General features: G+C 35.8%; 2 protein-coding genes across 4 annotated transcripts in view; one reads left to right on the top strand and one right to left on the bottom strand.

The window, feature by feature from the left end:
- esama (endothelial cell adhesion molecule a) overlaps positions 1 to 7,439 on the top strand; it is a 31,369-nt gene extending 23,930 nt beyond the window's left edge. The window contains exons 2-7 of the mRNA XM_083567643.1: positions 1,146 to 1,288; positions 1,677 to 1,872; positions 2,754 to 2,909; positions 3,071 to 3,193; positions 3,433 to 3,565; positions 3,941 to 7,439. Coding sequence (XP_083423769.1) covers positions 1,146 to 1,288; positions 1,677 to 1,872; positions 2,754 to 2,909; positions 3,071 to 3,193; positions 3,433 to 3,565; positions 3,941 to 4,397 — 1,208 coding nt within the window. The 3' untranslated portion in view covers positions 4,398 to 7,439. The remainder of the gene's footprint in view (positions 1 to 1,145; positions 1,289 to 1,676; positions 1,873 to 2,753; positions 2,910 to 3,070; positions 3,194 to 3,432; positions 3,566 to 3,940) is intronic.
- A 92-nt stretch (positions 7,440 to 7,531) lies between these two features.
- Positions 7,532 to 19,734, bottom strand: fez1 (fasciculation and elongation protein zeta 1 (zygin I); the record flags this gene model as incomplete). Of its 3 annotated transcripts, none has more annotated exons than XM_083567645.1 (10): positions 19,397 to 19,734; positions 16,607 to 16,973; positions 13,475 to 13,574; positions 12,736 to 12,822; positions 11,406 to 11,577; positions 10,635 to 10,909; positions 9,979 to 10,059; positions 9,770 to 9,845; positions 8,513 to 8,578; positions 7,532 to 8,367 (listed from the first exon to the last, which is right to left on the bottom strand). In XM_083567645.1, the coding sequence occupies exons 2-10, from the start codon at positions 16,921 to 16,923 to the stop codon at positions 8,351 to 8,353; spliced, it is 1,191 nt and encodes a 396-aa protein (XP_083423771.1). In that variant the 5' UTR covers positions 16,924 to 16,973; positions 19,397 to 19,734. The 3 variants fall into 3 exon arrangements, with proteins under 3 accessions (XP_083423771.1, XP_083423772.1, XP_083423773.1); XM_083567646.1 differs by having other exon boundaries at positions 13,475 to 13,526; positions 19,397 to 19,732; XM_083567647.1 differs by lacking the exons at positions 7,532 to 8,367; positions 8,513 to 8,578; positions 9,770 to 9,845; ... (3 more) ...; positions 12,736 to 12,822; positions 13,475 to 13,574 and having other exon boundaries at positions 16,603 to 16,973; positions 19,397 to 19,698.
- Between the last annotated feature and the right edge of the window lie 2,960 nt (positions 19,735 to 22,694).

A 22,694-nucleotide genomic window follows, 5' to 3' on the forward strand; every position in this document is an offset into this window, starting at 1 on the left:
CTTCAAGAGGTAGTCACCTGAAATGGTCTTCCAACAGTCTTGAAGGAGTTCCCCGAGAGATGCTTGGCACTTGTTGGCCCTTTTGCCTTCACTCTGCGGTCCAGCTCACCCCTAAAAACCATCTCGATTGGGTTCAGGTCCGGTGACTGTGAAGGCCAGGTCATCTGGCGCAGCACCCCATCACTCTCCTTCTTGGTCAATTAGCCCTTGATGCCTTCAGTGTGACTCCACAATTTTCATAGTCATGAAAATAAAGAAAACTCTTTGAATGAGAAGGTGTGTCCAAACTTTTGGTCTGTGTATATATAAAATGGCAGTTCTGTATAACTTGTTCAAGAGACAGGTCAGATGAAAAATGGCCATACAGTAACTTATGAACCACGTATCAAAAACCAGGATAAGCAGATAAGCATGTCAGAACCAACATGTTACAACTTGAGCTTTATGGAATACAGCAGAACAAGACCACATCAGCTTTCACTCATGTATGTGATAGTCATGTGAATATGTACCAGAATCTCAATTCAATATGTCCAACACTTTGTGTCCAACATTTTTTATTCCATGCCATATCCAGTATTAGCACAGTGTGAATTTGCGTCCATAAAATGTCTGAAACCAAGTGAAGTCTAAAATTTAAGGTATGTTTGATTTAAATACAATAATTGTGATGCAGAGATCAAAAATATTTATATATTTTTTTTAAGCGGCACATACACACATATATACACAAAATTGTGTCTGGATCTATGCTTGGCTTTAAAGAAGATTGTGAGCTAATATGTCAGGAAAGCTGAGGTGAGTTGACTAATTGCTGCCCTCATGTGGTGATTGATGTGCAATGCAATACGTGATTTTGTAATGCACATAATGAAAGGTGGCAAAAGCGCTGTTTTTTTTTTTTTGTAGAATAAAAATAATTGTCATAAAAATGTACAACAAACAATAAAGTAAAATGTAATTCAGGCTGGACTTTTTGCAACGGCAAAGCTTATTTGGCTTATTTCTGCTCCTGAATGTCATTTGAAATGGTTTTATGATTTGGTTTGAATCATTTATCAGAATAATAGCAAATAATCTGTAAAATGTTTTTTTTTATGTCTTTGTTTTATCCAGCATCTCATCATTCTTTGCTCTTTATTTAGGTTTTCTGACCCAGCTTCAGTTACCTGAGAAGAATGTGGTAGTAATGCAGGGGCAGCCGGTAACCCTTCAGGCTTCATACACAGGAGGTGATCTTAGTCAAGCCACCATCGTCTGGAACTACGTGTCTACGCCACCTGAAATGGTGAGTACTATTTTATGGTCATGCAGAAAGTGACACCTTGGACTTAAGTAAAGTAATCAGCTGGCTTGAAGGGAAAAAAAGCAATGAAGTTATGTGTCTGCATTTTCATGTTTAAAACCGGAACATACTTGGTATGCTTGATGTCTCAGTTATCATTAAATCATGACCTTGGTTGTAACTTGGTTTGATGTGGAAATGGCACAGAAATAACAGGGAAGAACAGCATTTTAGCAATTGTATAGATTTCATGTTTGCATATTTTCCTATTCTCTCTCTCTCTCTCTCTCTCTCTCTCTCTCTCTCTCTCTCTCTCTCTCTCTCTCTCTCTCTCTCTCTCTCTCTCTCTCTCTCTCTCTCTCTCTCTCTCTCTCTCTCTCTCTCTCTGTAGGTCATTTCCTATAACAATGGGCCTGTCATCGGCGAAAAGTATAAAGGCAGAGTGGGGTTCCTGTATCAAATGCCCAGTAACAATTTGTCAATCTTATTAAATAACACAACTGAGTCGGATTCCGGGCGATATATGTGCCAGGTTTTACTTCAGGGGACTCCTGCAGGACCAAAGGAGCTGGCACTTAATGTGCTAGGTGAGCACAAGGCAAAGAAACATTTACACTATTTTTGTGATTAGACAGATCTTTTATGTCTAGAAGGAACAGGTGACACAGATAAATAAAAATGATCATAGAGTGTACTCTAAAAACCTACTTGCTGTACCAAACCCAACATTGCATGGGTTAGAAGGCAATGCACATTCAGCACATTTATATTACATCCACATTCAAATCTTAACTATACCTTCCTTTTGTATTTTTGGGTAAAGAATGTAGCTTTGTGTCATTAATACAGTACATAATGCAACTGTATGTAAATCATAAATTAGGTGGTGCAACCCAGGCCCATGTTGACTTGCAAAAAAATTTGATTAAAAATTCTAACAAATTGTTAATGTATGTAAAATGTATGATTGTTAACAGATGTGTGATTATTATTCTCCTTCAGCCTGCTTTTTGGTTCTGTACTAGAATCGCACATAGAAGATATTATCTGGTTAGCATCTTTTTTTATCAAACATAATGCGAGTACACGTTTTACTAGCAGATTTTTAGATGGATTAGTGTTGCACTTTGTTTTGCTCGATTTGATCAGTGTTTTTACACACCATGTCCTTGATTATGAAAAGGTTGTCAGCTATCTTTGTATATTGACTATTATGAATACTAAAATTGTCCTACAATTCTACTGGTGTGTGTAGTGCAGATGCTGGGATTTTGAAGCTGTGCAATAGTCACGGTGTTTCTTTCTCATTCAATCAATATTTTACTTTTATTTTGCCCGTGTTGAATTTACTTGTCCATGAGGATAGTGATTTGTCCAAAATAATAATAATGATATTATAAAGATTCTGTTCTTTAAAATTGATTGTTTCTGTCTTTAGTGTTCCTTATTGTCTCCTTGTTTCTTGCAGTTCCTCCCACGACGCCTGTTTGTAAGCTTGAAGGAAAGCCAGAAGTTAAAGCTAATGTCACACTTACCTGCCTGTCCAGTTATGGCAAACCTGTACCCACATACAAATGGGCCAAAACCAGTCCAAACTCTCTGTATTATCACTACCCAGATCTCAGTAAGTTCCTTATACAGAAACAAGAGCATCAGTGTTTGCTATAACATTAAACACTAGTGGAGCAATTCGTTTTGTAATTATATATTTTTTTTAACAAAACTTTTAACTATTTTTCCTAGCATGTACAAGAAATTGCAAACACAAAGTGTTTTCCCTTTCAGATGAAGTTACAGGCACCCTGAAGCTGAATAACCTCAGTAGCAACATGTCGGGAAAGTATGAGTGCACAGCTTCGAACTCTGCCGGAGTGGCCAAGTGTTACATCAACTTGGAAGTCATCACCTGTAAGTCTTATCTGTTTGCATGCCAAATTGTATGCTGTCCAGCACAATCAAAATGTATGTATGTATATATATATATATATATATATATATATATATATATATATATATATATATATATATATATATATATATATATATATATATATAATATACATTTTGATTGGAACTTCTGGCTTATAATATATTAATAATAAAAATAATAATAATAATAATAAACATGTATTGTTCTTTTTGACTAGCGAATAAAGCTGGGGTGATAGCTGGTGCCACAGTGGGTGCACTGGTGGGGCTCATCCTCATTATCATCGTCCTCGTTTTTTTGTGGACAAGGAGAAGAAAGGACAGGGAGGAAGATCTGGCTAATGATATAAAGTAACATTCACTACTACTTTAGATGCTAATTCATATGAAGATTAATACTGTATCAATATTAATCCTGGCATAAAAGTGGCCATAAGTGACACATAAGTAGCCAAAAGAATACTCTCGACTGTCATAGTTCTCGACAGTTGCATGCTTTTTTAAGAACAGATACACTAGATACACTGTAAATTGAGACAGCTGACAAATAATATCTCTTATACTGAAATATTCAAATGTATATGCCAGCGGTATCAAGCAATAGTATAGTATAATCGTATATGCCAGTGGTATCAAAAGCTAATATTTTGGCTTGTATCTTATATTTTTGTCAGAATGTGATTTTACATGAACTGAAACACTTATTTGACCATGTTTCTTAAACAGAGAGGATGCTCAGGCCCCTAAACGTGTCTCATGGGCTAAGAGTGGCACAGGCTCTGACATCATCTCTAAAAACGGCACGCTGTCATCCCTCCGCTCCAGCCCTCTGCCTCAAGACACACTTGACCACAAGCACCAACACCATTACCCCATCACACAACCCACCTCTGACACAGCCTCCATCATCACAAGCAGCACAAGCTACAGACCCAGACCCACAGGCCTCTCCAGCACTCCAGAAAAAGCTCTGCCTGGCTACAACAGCAATGCCATGGTACCACGCAATCCCCCAGCACCCACCAGTTCCAACGGAGGCTCCTTACCCAGGACAGAAGCTCTTCAGCCTCCAACCACACGCTATGTTCCCGCCCCGAGCGGAGTGAGTGCCGCAAATCTTTCTCGCATGGGAGGCGTGCCCATTATGGTTCCTGCACAAAATCAAGCCGGTTCTCTCGTCTAGGCCTGAAGTGGTTTCACTGTTTAGAGCGCCATCTGCTGGAACTTACACTGAAAATGACTTAAAGTTGAGCTGGATTTATAAAAAGGAAGAGCTTTTCACTGACTTTTGAAAATATGTAGTATAAAATATGCTTATTTACAAAATTGACTTTTTTATGTTTTATATATAGCTATAAAAGCATTGCTCAGTTCTATTGTTCTGTCTATCTTTTTTTTCTTACAGTTTCAGGAAAGTTACAGAAAGCCTGCTCTTGTGTGAATTGACTATTACTGTTAGCTAGAACGAAGTCTTAAATATAAAAAAAATCTTTATAGAAATGTAGGTATAGTTCACATTATTTAAATTTTTATGTAAAAGCTTTTATATTAACCTTATTCCTTACTTATACATTATCAGGAAAAAACAGAGAAAAAAATAAAAAATAATTGAATTGGATGTCTAAGTGTCTAAATGTACTATGGAAAATACATATAAAAAAACCCATCCCACACATTGATTAAATAAATAATAGTGTAATAGTGTTTTTAAGTATTTTCTTCTTCTTTCCGGCTGCTCCCATTAGGTGTCGCCACAGTGGATCATCCGTCTCCATACCCCCCTGTCCTCTACAGCTGCCTCTTTCACACCAACTACCTGCATGTCTTCCCTCAACACATCCATAAACCTCCTCTTTGGCCTTCCTCTTTTCCTCCATCCTGGTGGCTCCATCATCAGCATTCTCCTACTGATATACCGCATGAACCTCCTCTGCACATGTCCAAACCATCTCAATCTCACCTCCCTCACCTTGTCCCCAAAATGTAGTGTTTTTCAGTATAGAATGTTGAATTTTGTATATATTAATATTAATGTAGTTATTTTGCCCATTGGTTTCTAAGAGATATAGCAGCAATGATGTATAATATGTGGACAATTGATTAGAAAATCTTTTTGAAACCTGAAAATATTTGTTTTTTAACGCAACACACAAATTGTTTCTAGACAATTAATTGTGAAAAGATGAAATGTTTGGATCAGTTCTTTGGGGACTTTTTGTGACAGGGATTGGCCAGGTATTTTTATTTCCTTTTTTTTTTTTATCAGATTATGTAGGTAAAAAAAAAAAACATTTTGTATTGGAACAAAAAGTCCCAAATTTGAAAAAAAGTAGGAACCTAATATAAAGATATAATCTTTATATTAGAGATGATTTTCTGCTCACCGTTGTTGTTAATAGTGCTTATTTAAGTTCTCATCGTCTTCCTATCAGTTTAACTAGGTCTGTGTATTCTTCTCTGTCCTCACTAATTAGCAACCATGTGTGCGCTACAGAACTCCTGCTCACTGCATGTACAGTTTACTTTCTGCACCATTCTGTGTAAGCATTTTTGCATTTTTCTTTGTATGTGAACCTTGGCCTTGGTATTTGGCCATGCAGGAGCACTGCATAATATTATGCATTATGCTGCTGCCACATGATTGGCTGAATGAGCAATTGCTCTGGTGTTCCTATTAAAGTGGCTGGTAAATGTACATAGGAGGCATTTTAAATAATATAAATAACAAAACTGGTTGGCATTTATAGATTAGCACACAAATGCTAGTGGTTAAGAGCTCAAAACCCAGTACTTATGCAAATCCCTTAACGCTCGGTTGTATAAATGAATCAATTGTATGTAGCTATGGATATGGGCATCTAACAAATGCCATAGAGGTCAAATGTAACTGTAAATGAAATATTCGAGTTATATAGCGAGAGAAAGCTGTGCAGCGTGTTCTGAAATAGTATGTATTTTGCTTAAGATACAGTGCTTACAATGGAACTAAAATACTCATCAAATATATTTGTCCACAGGATGCAAAGTATTTACTTTTCCAATATTCTAGTACAGAGAATTAAAAAAGAACAAACTGTGTCAATGGATCAACGGTATCAGGTGCATGTCTTTATATACATACTGTATACATGCCAAAATATTGTGGTCCTTTTACAATTTTAACTGTGAAATCTGCACAGAATGCTGTATTAGTAATTATTATGCTGTTTGCTGTAAGTAAGCTGACGTGTTTTGTTATTTTTTATTGCAATAACATAATATATTTGTTTAATTATTCTCTAATTCCAAAAAGGTTAAGACACTATAAAATGTGTAAACTTGTATAAAAATAAAGTGTATACAGTACAATGTAAAAAAAAAAAAACACGATGCAATGATTTGCAAAATCTCACAATCCCACATTTTATTCACAATTGAACATAGAAAATATTATAAGGTAAGAATAGGAATAAGGAATTTAAAGCAGGGCCATGTTTACCACTCTATAGCATCCCCTCTTCTTTTAATACCAGTCCATATATTGGGAACTGAGGAGACTATTTGATGGAGTTTTGGGAGAGGAACAAAGTTTTTTTTTCTGCTGTATTGCATCTAGCAGACCAGATATTTCAACAATTGAAACCATTTGGCGCATTAAACATTTCATTCATTAAATGACAAATATGATGAAGAAGACCAAAGACTGTTAAGCAGCTGGAATCCTGTATTACACAAAACGAAATTCCTTTCCCAAAACTCCAGCAGCTGGTCTCCTTAGTTCCCAGACATACAGTATACAGACTGTTATTAAAAGAAGAGAAAATGGTGATTTTCTTAGTTTGAACATTGAATATGTTTCCTATTGAATAAAATATTGGGTTATGGGATTTGCAAATCATTTAGTTTTTCATTTACTTTTTTTTATTTGGGGCTTCATAATGTTTTCAACATTCCAAATATTACTGTATGCTTTATTATAGGTTTTGCAGGAGGTTGTTTGTATTTTTTTTTTTATTAACAGGATGATCTAACCAGCACTTGTGTGAGTGGACTAATTTAGTGCGCATCACCAGTCGTATGCTTCATGTACATAGCACAAACTGAATATATGGACTTTTAATAAGGTGCACTGTCTTGAAGAGCATTGTGAACTGTTATGTATATGGGACATCTGTACATGGAAATACTTTTTATTGCCATTTTTAAATAAAATGAATGACAGATTTTTTTTTCCTATGCAAAATCACTTGTTTCTATTTTCCTTTTGTTCCAGTATTCAGTTAAAACCAGAGAGAAAGAGAATAAAGAATGGAAAAGAAAAAACAACTTAACTAGGCGTTTTTTTTCACAGGGTTTGACATTTATTTGGACTTTGATTTAGCCATACTTTACTTTCCTCCATGCCCCGTAATAAAGAAGAAATATATACATTAAAGATATGCTCGTATCATGGCATAGATGACACTAAACTCAGGATGGAAATTGTACTGCCTGGTGATAACGACTGACACGATAAGTGATAAAAGATAAAACATGAAATTCTCAAACAAATTGTTGATCAAAAATAAAATAAGTGGCCTCTGTATATCAGTGGATGTCTTTCTATAAATTATTATTAATACAAACATTAAAACATGCTATCTACTAAGATGAAGCCACAGTACAGAACAGCAAAAGCAGAAGGTGACGGATGGACAAACTAGTCAAGAATGTGCTCGTACGTTCCCCGATGCACCTGCGAACACCTTTGAACAGACAAGAAGAATCATAGCGCCCTCAAGTGGGCTTTTCTTTAAAAAGAGAAAAAAAAAGGAAAAAAAAAAAAAAGTAATAGAGAATACCTGATGGAAACGAATTCTTATTTGTCTGTTTCCTCCTAACATGCTCCATATGGCTTTGGCCCATTGTAAAGTATAGAAAAAAATAGGAAAGCACCGGGCTCTGATGTACTGGCCTTGTGGATATGTGCACACGAAGGGGGGACAGAGAGTTGAGCTGGATTATGCTAAGCGAAAAAGGAGGATGGTTAGATTTTAAGGGTCCCTTGTTGATGAAAGGGTCAAGGAGCTCATGCAGCTGGGACTGAAGCACAGAAAGTGAGGGTGAGGCAGATCCCAGCCTTCCTCACAACCAGGACAGGACGTCATACACAGCTGCTTACGTGGGACACAGGACTGAAATAATAATACAAATTCATAAAACTTATAAGGTACAGCAAAAAAATAAAAATTATTTTCTACAGAAGCGAGTTTACATTGAACGCTTGTACCATGTATCAGGAATAAATTAAACCTGAAAAGTGTTTTGTATAACGTTCACCTTTTAGTATGTAGTCAGTTAGCAGAGTGGGGACTTTCTCACTATCCTCCTTCATGGCATAAAGGACTGAGAGACAGGAAAGAAAGAAGGAAACAATGGCAGTGGCTATATATATATATATATATATGTGACAAATTTAACCTTTTTTTTTTTTTTTTTTTTTTTTTTTTTATAAAAATAATCCTGTTGTGTTAAACACAGTGTTAAGCTTTTAATGGTTTTAACAACAATTCAATTGTCAGGAAATTAACAAGAATTAAATTATTAGATAAAATCATTTTGCATCAGAGAGCGTTTCCATGTCATCTTTTCCAATGTTTAAAGCTTTTACAGAAAGAAGAGTTCAAGTTGTTCCAACGTTGATTGCTTTAAACGAAGACTTAAAGAGTAATTGAATTAAATGTTTTCCAGTTGGTTTGTAATTAATGCCAAATCAAATATTGTCTATACTGTTCAAATCTGAAGGCCAAAACCTGAGCCTGATCAATCTGTTCTCAAGCCACTTTTGGTGGTCTTTTGCAGATAAAGTTGCATTGTCATGTAGAAAAAACAACAACCGATTGTTACTAAAGAAATTCCATTGTAAAAGCCTGTGTATTAATCTGCATTAGTAGTTTTCTGTGGAAAAAGTAATAGAGTAAATAGTAGAGTAAAAGGTCTCGTAAGTGCACATATTACATTCTTGCTAATTTCCTGACCAATGAGTTGTTAATACAATTAAAAGCTTAGCATTTTGCCATTCTGGGCATTTTTTTTGCACTGAAGTGTATTCGGTCATCTCTATTCAACTTAAAGGTATAATTACAGGAAAAAAGCTCCCTGAGGAAACTTGCATATTTACATGTGATCTTTGAAATGTAGGGTTTTTATTTTCTTACCTTGTTGAGCCATTTGCAAACACGGTTCCCTTTACCTAACTGTTTTGATTTGCTGATATTGGTGCTAGTGAACCTTTAAGTGCTATTAAGTGCTTTTTAGATTTTTGGTCCTAAGTCTGTCCAGAACTCTCACATCAACATCTGTACCTTCTGCTCAAACAGATCAGGTTACAAAGCACCCATTTTAATTTTTAAAGCCTCATTGTGTTCTTCATATTGTAGATTCTTCGAGTCTCATCTTTAGCTCCATTACATCGACACTAGATTCCTCATTAATACAATATTCAATATAAATTGTGAAAAACAACAGCAAGCTCATGCTTTTTAATTTTGTGGAGGCGTTGTGTGAGGCTCAGCCCATCAGCTTCTTCACACTTACTTTTTGTCAGCATTTGAAGTTCCTCAACAGATGGAGCAGCTCCTTTCTTCTCATATGGGATCACTGTGTTTAGATACTGCATAAAGAAGATAAATACCCAAACTATGCTGAGAGAGACCAGGCTTCTACTGTCTTTTATGCACTGAATAAGGTTTATTCTATTATGTTTGCCATGCGCAAACCCTTCTGTAGCACTGATGCTCCCTCACCTGTTTGTCCATTCCTGAGTTTCCAAAAGTCTGTCTGATTCCCGTCTGCAGAATGTTAGACAGGCCCTCCATACTGAAACGCTGTGAATATTCAGACATGAAATAACACATTTTATATATGCAATGCTTTTGAACACTTTCACCAAAACGTTCAAAATTATCTCATGCATTTCACAAATAATTAAAATGAGTAAAAGTAAAATGATTGGATTTCATATCCAGAAAAAACAATAATAGCAATGTGAACATTCATGACTAAGGTATGAAGTGTGATATGAGGAGGACGAAATGTCTGGTAAGCTTCTCTTCTCTTCCTGTAAGTACTAAGTGCAGTTTCAGTTAATGGATGTAATGAGGTCCATTAAGCAGAGAAAAACAGACAATGCATTCTGACATCAGAAAGCACCTCAGCCTCTTTACTTTTACTCAGGCTGTCTTGTCTGTCTGTCTGTCTGTCTGTCTCTCTCTCTCTCTCTCTCTCTCTCTCTCTCTCTCTATTTCTCACACACACATACACACAGATAATACAAAATAATACAATACAATAATTTCAGAGTAAACAATTCATCTGTTGTGTAAAGGGTGGTGTGCTATGTTTCATTAAAATAAAAATATATATTTTTAATAACTTTTTCAGCTACTTCACAGACACACACCTTCACTGGCATGCCGCCGGTCTTCTCAGGGAGGCCGGACCCCTGCAGACTCATGGTCTTGTCCCTGCGCCGGCGCTTGCTGAGCTCTCGCTGCTCCTTCTGCCGGTTTTGCACCTCCATGAGTGCCGTGATGAACGTGTTCTTTACCTCCTTCTCAAACTCAAGCTCATCTCTCCGTGCCAGCTGAGTCACCAGTTCCTCCGAATACTCCCTCACTGCCATTTCTACACGGCCCAAAAGCTCCAGCAGATCTGAGCTTGGCATCAGCCTTAATCCTAAGCACAATAAGGTTCTTTTATTAAGTGCAGCACCAGACTTACTTTAGACATTAATGTAGTTATCAGTTCTGGAGCATTTGGCCAGAATTTGGTTCATTGTGATTCTTTCCGCCACCAAAAGATGGCGATATTTATACACATGTAGCTTTAACGTTTTGCTTTTAGTCAACATCCTCTAGTGTCTAGTGTGAATTAGGTGCACAAAACACCCTGAAGGAAAGATGTTTTCAACTAATTCAGTATACTGAAAGTATTATTCTCATCTTTTATTATTTAAGACAAATATTGTTTTTTATATATATTTTTTTTTATATTTTGTTATCTTTATCTATTTGATCTACATTATTTTGATTCCTGCAACATATAAATAAATTGGCATATTTAATAATGGAAACTGATAAAGCCAGCTTTGTTAAAAACTTTAAAAACAACCGGACAGTAAACACTAGCGATATGACTATACAAAGGCATTAATTTAGAGATGAAGTGTGACCTTCATAGGAGCAATTGTTGTTGTCGGCAGCCTGAGACAGCATGCGGATCTCCTCCAAGAGGGAGGGATTGGTCTTAGGGGAGGAGTCTCCACTTTCTTCCTCCTCCTCCTCTTCCTCCGTCTCACCCGGGTCAGGAGAGTTCTCCATCATCTCAACAATCTCCTCTATCACCTAATGAAAATGTTCAGATGCAATTCATTGCAATTTAGTAGGGAATAAAACTAAAATAAAAAATAAAGGGGGGCATTCTCTTGTGATGGTAATGGTGGTGTGATAGGGCCAGAATATTTACATTTAAATTAGTTGTTGTTTTGCCCAGAAATTGCCTATTATTATTTATGATGTAACAATTAATCATACTTTTAAACCTTTTGTTAATTTAATGTAGAAAATCCCTGAGGAAAGTAGGGTTTTCATTCCCAATATAACATTTACAAACAGTAATTCTATTATTGTCCCCTCCTGAAGTTAAAAAGACCACAATAGAGACAGTCCTCTGTCCTAAAGACTCTCCTGTGGCGTAAAACCTATTGATTGTTACAAAGCACTGACACCTGAGACCCATTCCATACATGCTAAAAAAAACTGTCCCCTTACAGGTTTCATTATATAAATAATAGCATTTTTCCTCATTGAGAACATTCATTCATTCATTCATTTTCTCCCGCTTATCCGTAATTCGGGTCGCGGGGGCAGCAGTCTAAGCAGGCCCCCGCCTTCGACTGCTGCCCAATCCTCACAGCACCGTCCCTTACGGTCCCTCCTGCAGGTGGTGAGCCCACGGGAAGGTCATTGAGAACAGTTTTATTAAATGTGGTTTATTTAAGCATTTTATGTAGATTATGATTATGTAGATCAGATCATCCTCCATATAAGCCCTTGTTCATACTATAAGTACTTACTATAGAATAAATGACATTAAAATTAACATACAATATCAACCTGAAATTAAATTATATAATGAATAGAATATATTCATAATATGTTAAATATAATTATATAATGAAGTACTGTATAAATATTGTTATAGCAAATGAGGCAACACCTTCTGACTAATACAGATGCAGGACCACTGTGGTTTGACACTTGAACAAATGTATATACTATAAAATGTCCATTATATTGCACATAAAATTACATATATTATTATCTTATATCTATAGATATAAACTCCTTTATTATGTATATTCAAATAAAGCAGGAAATTTTTAAAAAATTTTTTAGGAAACAATTCAAAATTGATTGCCATAATAATCTAATCTGGTGCCTCTTCTTTTCTCTCTCATTAGGAAGTGCTTTGTGGAAACTGGACATTTGGGAACTTCTCACCTGGTCAGCCGTGATGAGAGGTTCTTCAGTCAGACAGTTGGCGTTTTCATTCTTCTCATTCATCTCATCCTCCTCTTTCTCATGTATCTATAAAAAGTAGGTTAGAAACATGGTTGTCATGACAACGCTCAGCACAAGCCTGCTAGTACTAACGTCATCCTGGCACGTGACACTTGGCAGAGTGGAAAAGCGAATGACATTATTGCATTACTATGTTGCCTAATATGTCAAGTGCTATAGAGCCTAGTGTACACTTGATGAATGATGTCTAATGGAAGGTCTTTTTTAAAAAATCTGATAAACTGTAATAACCAGAAAGCTTTTCTAACTGCACAAAGTGTGACAGATGGAGACTAAATTACTATTCATTGAAATTTTTTTTCATTTTTAATGATTTGATTTTGTCCTGCCATTGTAATAGAAATAAATATATATATATATATATATATATATATATATATATATATATATATATATATATATATATATATATATATATATATATATATATATATGTATGTATGTGTATGTAATTCCAAACAGTGAGAGAAAAAAGGAGCAATATTTATATCGGACATCTTGTGAATACAAATGATGTTTTCAGAAAGATGTTTGGATTTATTTTTTTTACAATACTGTCAGACAAATACAAGACATTACAAGACATTATATAAATGTTTTGTTTACAGTTAATTAGGCACTTTGTTAGCAGAAATGACCAGAAAAATAGCTTGCTTACCTCATCATCTGAAAGGTTGCCATTGAGTGTCTCTGAATTCGGGCCATCCCAGCTGGACACAGAGGACGGCAGATAGTTATCAGTCAAAGCGTCCCACACACTACAGACACAAGCACACACAATTCTATAAACAAAGCAACCTTTAAACACACAACACAGAGACCACATAAATACTCTTAGGCCTGGTCAAATAGATCTATGACACAAAACCTTGTTTTAAGATTTTGGCCAAATTTGACTAGAAATGTAAAATAAATGATAAGAAAATGTTTTTGTTGTTTGTTTGTTTGTCCTCTAAACCATATTTACCTAACAGTCTAAATGGCAGTTTTTCCAGGAGTATGCATCAATACTACAGACCAGTTATAATCAGAGAACAAGCCCACATTCACACTCACAAAAAAACATCACAAAAGGCTACTGGGACACTACAACGGGACAAACTGGTACTGGTACAGATCTACTGTCTGCCCATAGCATCTGAAAGCAGCTGACTAATCTACAGCCTGAACAAAAAATATTAACTCTTTGCTCTCAAGCAAATGCCCAAAACATTTTGCTCATGTGCAACAAGAACACACTATGGGTACTAGTACTAAAAAGTTATTGTAAGAGTTCATAATATTAATCATTTATGTTTTAAAATCATGATTAACCTGTATAGTGTAAAAAATATATATATATTTCATCTCCTGAAAAGATGAAAGATGAAAGAAGTGCGCTTGGGGAGATTTGTGCTCATTCAGCCACAAGGGCATTAGTAAAATCAGGTACTGATGTAGGTTGATGGGGCCTGGGGTTCAATCAGCGTTCCAATTCAATCCAAAGCTACTCAATAAGGATGATGTCAGAGCTCTTTAGCAGACCACTCAAGATCTTTGATATCTTCATGGAGCTGGCTTTGTGCACAAGAGCATTGCCATATTGAAACAGGTTTGGGTTTCCTTTGGATGCTTCGCTACCACCTCCAAAGACATTCTATACAAATGTGTGACTTCCATTAGGTGGTAACATTCTGGAAAGGAACCTCATATTGTATGGCTGGAAAAATGAGTTGCCCCAATACTTTTGTATTAGATAATCTTCTAAAACTATTCAACCACAAAATCCCTACATGATTAGATCATGCAATCACAATAATAAGTCTTACTAATAGAAGTATCCATTTATATAACTAATCTAACTTGCTAATTAGCCATACATGCATCATTACTAGTCAACACACAAACAGCCTATCTCAATTGCGATCATTATTATGACCATTAGGCTAGTTAATGTCACTTCCTTTGATTTTAGAGCCAGATTGCTAGGGGTTCTTCCTTGGGTGAGGATGCTTGTTTTATTTCCTCTGAAAGCTAAAATGCACTAAAAAATAGGAAGCAAAGAAGAATGCTGCTACAATACACAAATTCATATTTCCCACTGAAAGTCAAAAAGCACCGAGGAAAAATTTAGAATATCAGCCTTTCAGTCATGTGCATAGATTTAACTGATTTAATAAAAGTGTGTGTGGATAGGAGATGTAGTAATGGCCTGCTGTGTTTTCACAGAGCACTAACAGACCAGACACACCCATAGATGTACATTAGTAGGCTTGTTTGCCCGGACATAAATCAGCCCATTAAAATGCCATAGAAGGACTACAACGTTGTATTTTAGGTCAGTCATCTAATTTAATTTGTCCCCTAAATAAACAGAATTACCTTATTTTGACTTTTGTTTCATATTTCTATGTGCTGTTGTCTATTTTAATGTCTTCAAATAGATGTGCTAAAAGTCAAAATCTAGACGATCCATAAATCAAAAAACAAGACAACTTTGTGCTCGCTTGCATTATTAATTCCATTTGAAGAGTTTAAAAGCATTCTACTAATATTGCTAATAATAACAATATTAAACAAGATGCACAATTCAGGAGGTTTACAGTCTATAGCATAGAGTGCGGATTTGAGATTCCTCCTCAAGGATTTCATAAAAGGATTATAATGACTTAAAATTGATTTTTATGCAAAATAAGAGTACAGTGCAAAAAAAAAGTACATGACTATGTCATGACTGAACTAATGCTATTGATTTGATCAACTGAAAAGGAACAATGTGTGCAGGTATAAAGGAAATTAATAGGAGTGTGTTTGTGTGTAGCTAGGAGGAGGTGTGGTTTCTGTTTACAGGCCATATATTAATTTATTACATTCTAAATTTTATTTTCCAATTTACTAGATATTGAATAAAATGCTAGTTTAGGTAGAGGGTGTGTTTTTGGGAGAATTTGGTAAAAAGGCACAGATTTGTACATGACTGATTCAGGCCAAGAACAGGAGCCACAAGGAAGAACAACATCACAGCAGGAGTCTCTGAGTAAAACTGCAGCATGCGGGCCAAAAACTGACTCAGAGCGCAATAAGCCTTCAAAACAAGCCTTCTGTGCTTAACAACTGCAATTCCCAGTAACACGAACATATGGTGAAAGCTTCGAAAGGTCTATAAACTAGGAAGATGAGATAAGTATCAATCATTTGGATAAAAAGAGAAACAATGATTCTGTGTAGTGAGCATTTCTGTTGATACAGTGCTTTGGAAGCATGCTGTGCTATAAAAAAAAAAATGTAAAAAAATAATAAAAAAAAAGAGGTAATGTCATTTTATAGATTTTTCCTTTCTTTAAATTTTCTGTTTTTGCTGACCAAGCATAACTCAGAAAACAGCCATCTCCTCAGTTCTCATTGATGCTGTTATTGATATGCTACTTTAATTTATATTCTAATTTGATTGAAAATCACACATCCAAAATCATTTCTACACAAGAGTGCTATGTTTAGATTTGTATATTCCAAACACTGAGAGCTATGAGATGAAAAGCAGACTGATAACAAATGAGTGACAGAGACAGGACTGCATAAACAAAAACACAGACTTGTACAAAATGAAAATGAAGCGATCTACTTCATTTTTATGTTGTTTGATAGAAACATGGGCATTACATATAAGCTCATACTCATACTACTTTATGAAATTAGCAAAATTACAAAAGATTGTGGATTTTGATGAAATATGTTACTACTATGAGAACAATTTAATACAGAAAAGTCATACAATTTATATTAAAATGGGGGGGGGGGAAACAACACTTACTCTTCATCCTGCAGCCGCTCCTCATCCTCCTCAACATGTGACTGATTGCGTACTGGAGCGAGGCCCTCTGTCTTGGTGTTGTAGTTGTGGAAGCACACGTTTAGCTTCTCGTCGAACTCGTTCACCAGGTCCTCCATGGACTTGAAACTCATCATCTCTGAGAAGTTCTCAAGTTCAGAGAAGTCCTCCCGGCTCAGCGGAGCAAGAGGAATGGTCCCATAAGGTCCATGAGGTGCCTGTTCCAGCCCCAGGTCGTCCATTTTGCACGGCCGAAGATCCTCAAACTCCTCATCGAGACAGACAAGTGGAGCCTCCATTCTTCTGCCCACGCTTACACGTCCACTTAAAAATCCGTTCGATCACAACCCTGTTCAGGCAAAACATAGGACTTATTTATCTTTGTACCGCAAAAGATTTTGCTCTCTACTTCCATTAAGAAATCACTTAAAGATGCAGGACAAATTTACTATTCAAAGGGAAAGAACTTGTAAGTGCAAATGTAACACATTATTTATGCACACAATCTTGCGTCTAATATTTATAGATCACACGATTGAGTCTTCAATATCGATTACATTTTTACAATCCTAGACTTTAGTCATGTTATGAAATGTGGCCATTTCGGCTTACATAAAAAGCTTTACCAGCTGCTTACACACCCCTTACGATGGAGATAACATGATCCAAAAAGATCCACATGATTTACTAGAGTCCATGAAATGTTTGCAATTACAGTATAGCTGTCCAAACACTTTCTATAGTTCTTGAGTGTAAATAGGTAAATGTTTGAACGTTTAAAGGTGCATTTTTACCATGTTATGTCTTGAAATGTGAATATAATGTAATCGTATGTGAGAAAATTCACATTAGACTGTATAATATAATAAAACCCATCTGTCAGGGTGCTAATGCAGGTTTTTCATGATTTTACATGTAAAGCACATAAAGCAAGATTTAAATTTTCTACTGCATTTATTTATATATTTTTTTAAATATATACTTCATGCCTCAATGAATTAATCTGGACTACAGGGGAAAGACTCTGATGAACTCAGGGATGCACTCCAGCAGAAAGTGATTACGCAGAACTAAAGCAAGGTTCTTTAAACAAATAAAACTCCTCAGTCTTATACATACACAACTCTATTTGATTTTGATGCTCATTGTCTAGGCATGTCCTTCACCATGCTTATTTTATTCGATTTTTTTTTAATATATATTATTTCTGTGTTATCCATTTTAGATTCAGAACTATATTTTGCAAGTTAACCCTAGTACAGAGTTCTCAGAACAGCAACGTGTTCTACAGTGTGTCACTGCTGGTTAATCTCTAGGCATGACAATGAATGTTGAGGAAGTACCACCTCCATTCTGGAACACACAGCTTGGTTTCTTGCACAGTAACACAATTCAAAGTAACATAATTCAATATAAAGAATAAGAAACATTAGATATGATGTTAACTGTAACACAAGATAATATAATGTAGTCAAAAGATCTTAATTATAGACAAATCTTGGATTTGACTACAGTATGACCTTTTGGCTAAATTATATTATTATTAAGTGTCACAGTTAACATTATATCTAAATTAATGTTGATCCAGTGTCATTATTAAAAAAATATTAAATAAATATAATTCTCTATATATGAAGCCTATATAGAGACTTATATTTGTTAAATATTTATTTAATAATGACAGCTGTTTCAAAACCTTTTTCTTTATTCAAGATATCCTCACTTGCTAAAAGCAGCTTTTTTTTTCCTTTTTTTATTAACTTCATTGTCAGATTGCAGCTTTTTTATGTTATAAATTTAACTCATGACCACAATATCTTTTGGTTATGAATATGATATCGGTATACAGTGCAGGAACAGCAGAAGAAAACAAATACACTAGACTATACTTGCCTACAGTATGTCTTTCTTTCAAACAATTACTCAAACAATTAATTTCTTTCAAAAAATTACATAAAATAATTCATTTACCCAAGGCTTTGACCTTCATATCTACTTAATCTAGACTCCTCTGGGATATTTCTCTCTCTCTCTTTCCATGCCTAAAGCCCAACCACAACAACGTCACATTAAAATGAAAGTCAATGATCAGGAGCAGAGGTGACATGGTGACGAAGGGGCTGACCCTAATTCATTCAGCCAGAAAAGAAGCATTGTGTAATAATACTGGAAACCAACTCAACACCTCTGTCTTTGATGTGCAAATAAAAAAAAAAACCTGTCTTTTTTTTTTTTATTGCTGTTGCAGAATAATTACATTATTATAACATAGATACAACTTATTTGCTTGTTAATAAATATATAATTACTGTGCTATATGCTATATTATCAATCCACAGTGTAATCTAATTCTGTATCATTTCCATGCACCTGCTTTGTACAGGAAGAATATAACAGGCCATGAGAATCAAGCAGAGAAAAAAATATGGCGGCACGAGACGGATGGAAAAAACATGACTGACTAAAACCAAGCCACCATATCAATCAAAACACCATATTAAAGATAATTGATATAAATGTAATTATATCTTAGAAATCACAGCTAAAACATTGTGAATAGCCGTACACTATGCTGTAAGTAACATATGTGCATCCTAAATAAATAAATAATATCTAAATATGACAAATTGGAAGCTGGACAAAAAAAAAAGGAATGCAGGGTAAAAAGACAGAATGATAGAAAGAATGGATGAAGATCAGTGTTAAGTGTTCCCTAGAGAGGCAGACGGTGGGAAAACAATAGGGACTGGAAATGTAGGAGAGAGTATTCACCTCTAGTCGCAGCTCTAGTTGTTGTGTAGCAGGCTTGAGACTGGAGAAAGCCCCTCCTAGTCCGAGCAGGTCAGAATCGCACTAGCATCAGCAAATCCCCTGCATGATGAGCAGTGCTGCACTCATTCATTTCTATGTCTCTCCCACAGTGAGAAAGCAACTCTAACAATGGCTGTGCTGTCTCTGTCTTACTTACTCCACTGTTGTACAGTGTAAGCTAGCAGAAGCCAAGGAGCTCGTCTTCTGATCAGTAAGCAGCAGCAGCCTTGGTCTTCTCACAGAGCATGCGCATTGCCACGGCAACAGACATCCCATCATTTCCCCCTCCTCCATACCTCCTCAATCTGCTGCTCTCTTCGTCCACCTCATTCGCTCGCTTTGTCCACGCCTCCTCCGTCCCTCCCCCCTTTTCCACCTTATCTTTTTCCATCCCAGCCAGAAAGGCCTCTATATTCATGAAAGAGAAATGAGGGAAAGGGAGGGAGGGATGCTGCAGGGCTTCTTTCACACCTTCCTCTCTTTTGTCACTTGCCATGTGCCAAAGTGATGACAGAACCCTTCTTCTGCTGCTGCTTCCTCACTATTCTATTCTCAGCACCACTTACAGGCTCAGACAACATGGGGACCAAATGGACAAGCATTTTCACTTACACAACTTACAGCACAGAAGGAGACAAATGATGGTAAATTTTTTACATTGAGTAGCATCTGAAAAAAAAAATTACAACCAGACAATTTGATTTTAGGATGCCACTGATCTCATTGAAAGAAAATAAATCTAATCTTGTCATATCAAAAATCATATTATAGAAAATCTTCTAGATTAATTGGGATTGGAAATATATTTTAATGACAGTTCTATTGATACATACACTATATAAACAAAATAACTGAGACATGGGACTTTTTTTAGCCATGTGTGTTTCATCCTCAAACTATTAGCACAAAGTCAAGGCACACAATTGTCTTTGGATGCAGAATTGGATTCTCCTTTCACTTGAACTGGGAGATCATCCTGTTCCAGCATGACAACGACAGTGTGCACAATGCCAGCTCCATGCCAAAATGGTTTACATAATTTGGAGTAGATCGTAAATGGCCACACACTCCGAAACTTTTCTATTGTTCCTAACTCTTAACTGGTCTAAATCTGAACTCCTTCTTCAAACACAATCACATAGATACTGTATATTTTCTTTTTTTGGCATTCATGTTGGTATGATAAAGTGGATTATTTGGGAATTTTGTGAAGCCACGTGAACAAGCAACATCACCCCCGATTGTTAAAAGAAAAATGCACATAATGGTGTGAAGACAAAGGGCTGGGACTGCATTCTTTCTAACCCAGACTGTACAATTTATCACCCAAATAGTCTCTGTGACAGGATTTTGATGGATACAGATTTTAGCCTCCTATCTAATATCATCTCCATTCCTCGCTGAGTTTAACAGTGTAGCTCTGTATCTCACTATACATTTGTGTGATTGCAAACTGACAGTCTTGCATTTACCATATGGTCAAATGTTTGTGAAAACACACACACACACACACACACACACACACACACACACACACACACACACACACACACACACACACACACACACACACACACACACACACACACGGGGAGAGGGAGTACTGTTTTAGGCATTGTGAAAAAATTGCTGTAAAGTGAGATTGCTTTTAATATAAAGTAATATTTATTTTAATCATAAACTAAATGGAAAGTAAATGAAAAAAGAGAAATCTAAATCAAATCAATATTTGGGGTGACCACAATTTGGCTTTAAAGTCATACTTTTCCACACTCTGTACACTTAAATGATGTCAGGCATTTTGTAGGATCAGAGTCAGGGGTATGATCGACAAATTATATCAAGCACGTGCTAATGATGATCATATGTAGGTTGAAACAAAATCATTAACTGAAACAGAAACAGTTGTGCAGGAGGCTTAAAAATTGGTGAGGAACAGCTGAACTCTGCTACTAAGGTGAGGTCATGGAAGACAGTTTCATGTCACAGGGTATACACTATGCCAAGACTGAGAACAGCAACAAGACACAAAGTAGTTATACTGCATCTGCAAGGTATCTCCCAGTCAAAGATTTTAAAGCAGAATAGAGTTTCAAGATAAAAAGTTAAAAAGCATTAAAAAAAAAAGCATAAAAAACTTTGGTAATGTAGACAGTAGACATGATGGGCGACCAAGGAAACATAACGAAGCAGATGAGAGACCGATCATGTTTTCTTCCCAAGAACATAGGAAGATGTCCATCATTGGATGCATTTAGTCTGTAAATGGATTCTGCAGCAGGACAACAACCCCAACATACAGCAAATTCCATTAGGAATCTAAAGCGTAGACAGTAAAAAAAAAGAAGTTCTGAAATAAACAGTTTTAGCCTCACAGAGCCCTGAACTCCACATTTCATGAAAAGACAGAAGAGTTTGGGGCAGCCTACATACACTGATTATTTGTGGTTAGTTAATCCAAGATGTTTGGAACAACCTACCAGCCAAGTTCCTTGACAAACTGTGTGCAAGTGTACCTAGTGGAATTAATACTGTTTTGTAGGCAAAGGGTGGTCCCACCAAATAGTTATTTAATTTGTACTTCTGTTCATTTACTTTCCATTTAGTTAATTCTTAAAATATTGAGGCAAATTGTGTTTTTGTGCTAATTCTTCAGAAAAGATTAGAAAAGAATTTATTCTTTTATCCAAAAGAATAAATGGTTCATAAAGTTTAACAACAGTTTTAATCTGTTTTGGCTGACCTTTCCTCTCGATATCCCCCCAAAAAAAATACTTTTATAAAGTCCGTCTTGTAAATGTCCTTGTAAGTATATCTGCAACCAAATCATTTTCTTCTCCTCCGTTAGCCATTGTGGAATAATAAATAAAAAAAAACAGCTATTAAATCCTATTAAAACATAAGTCACTATTTCTACAGTTTAGGCTAGAAGAGAAGGCCTTGCATTACTGTATAGTCTCTGTGCATTATTAGCGTGTTTCCGTTTAATGTGAAATATCATACTTTTTTACTCCAATAGATTTCAGAAAAAAACATGGCCTTCATCTATTCGATTTTGCAGTACATAAAAAGTAAATTGCATTAAATGATAAACTATTTACAACTATACATATACAGAAAATTCTTACATATACCGCATATGCCAAACATTTAACCTGGAATAGACATCTTAATAAATAACAATGCCAAGGAATGCTAAATAGATAAATTGCTTGGTGTCAAAACGCATAAAGAAATCCTTCGGTCATGTTGTCGGATT

This window comes from Silurus aristotelis, assembly GCF_946808225.1.
Source record: "Silurus aristotelis genome assembly, chromosome: 18".
Classification (NCBI taxonomy): domain Eukaryota; kingdom Metazoa; phylum Chordata; class Actinopteri; order Siluriformes; family Siluridae; genus Silurus; species Silurus aristotelis.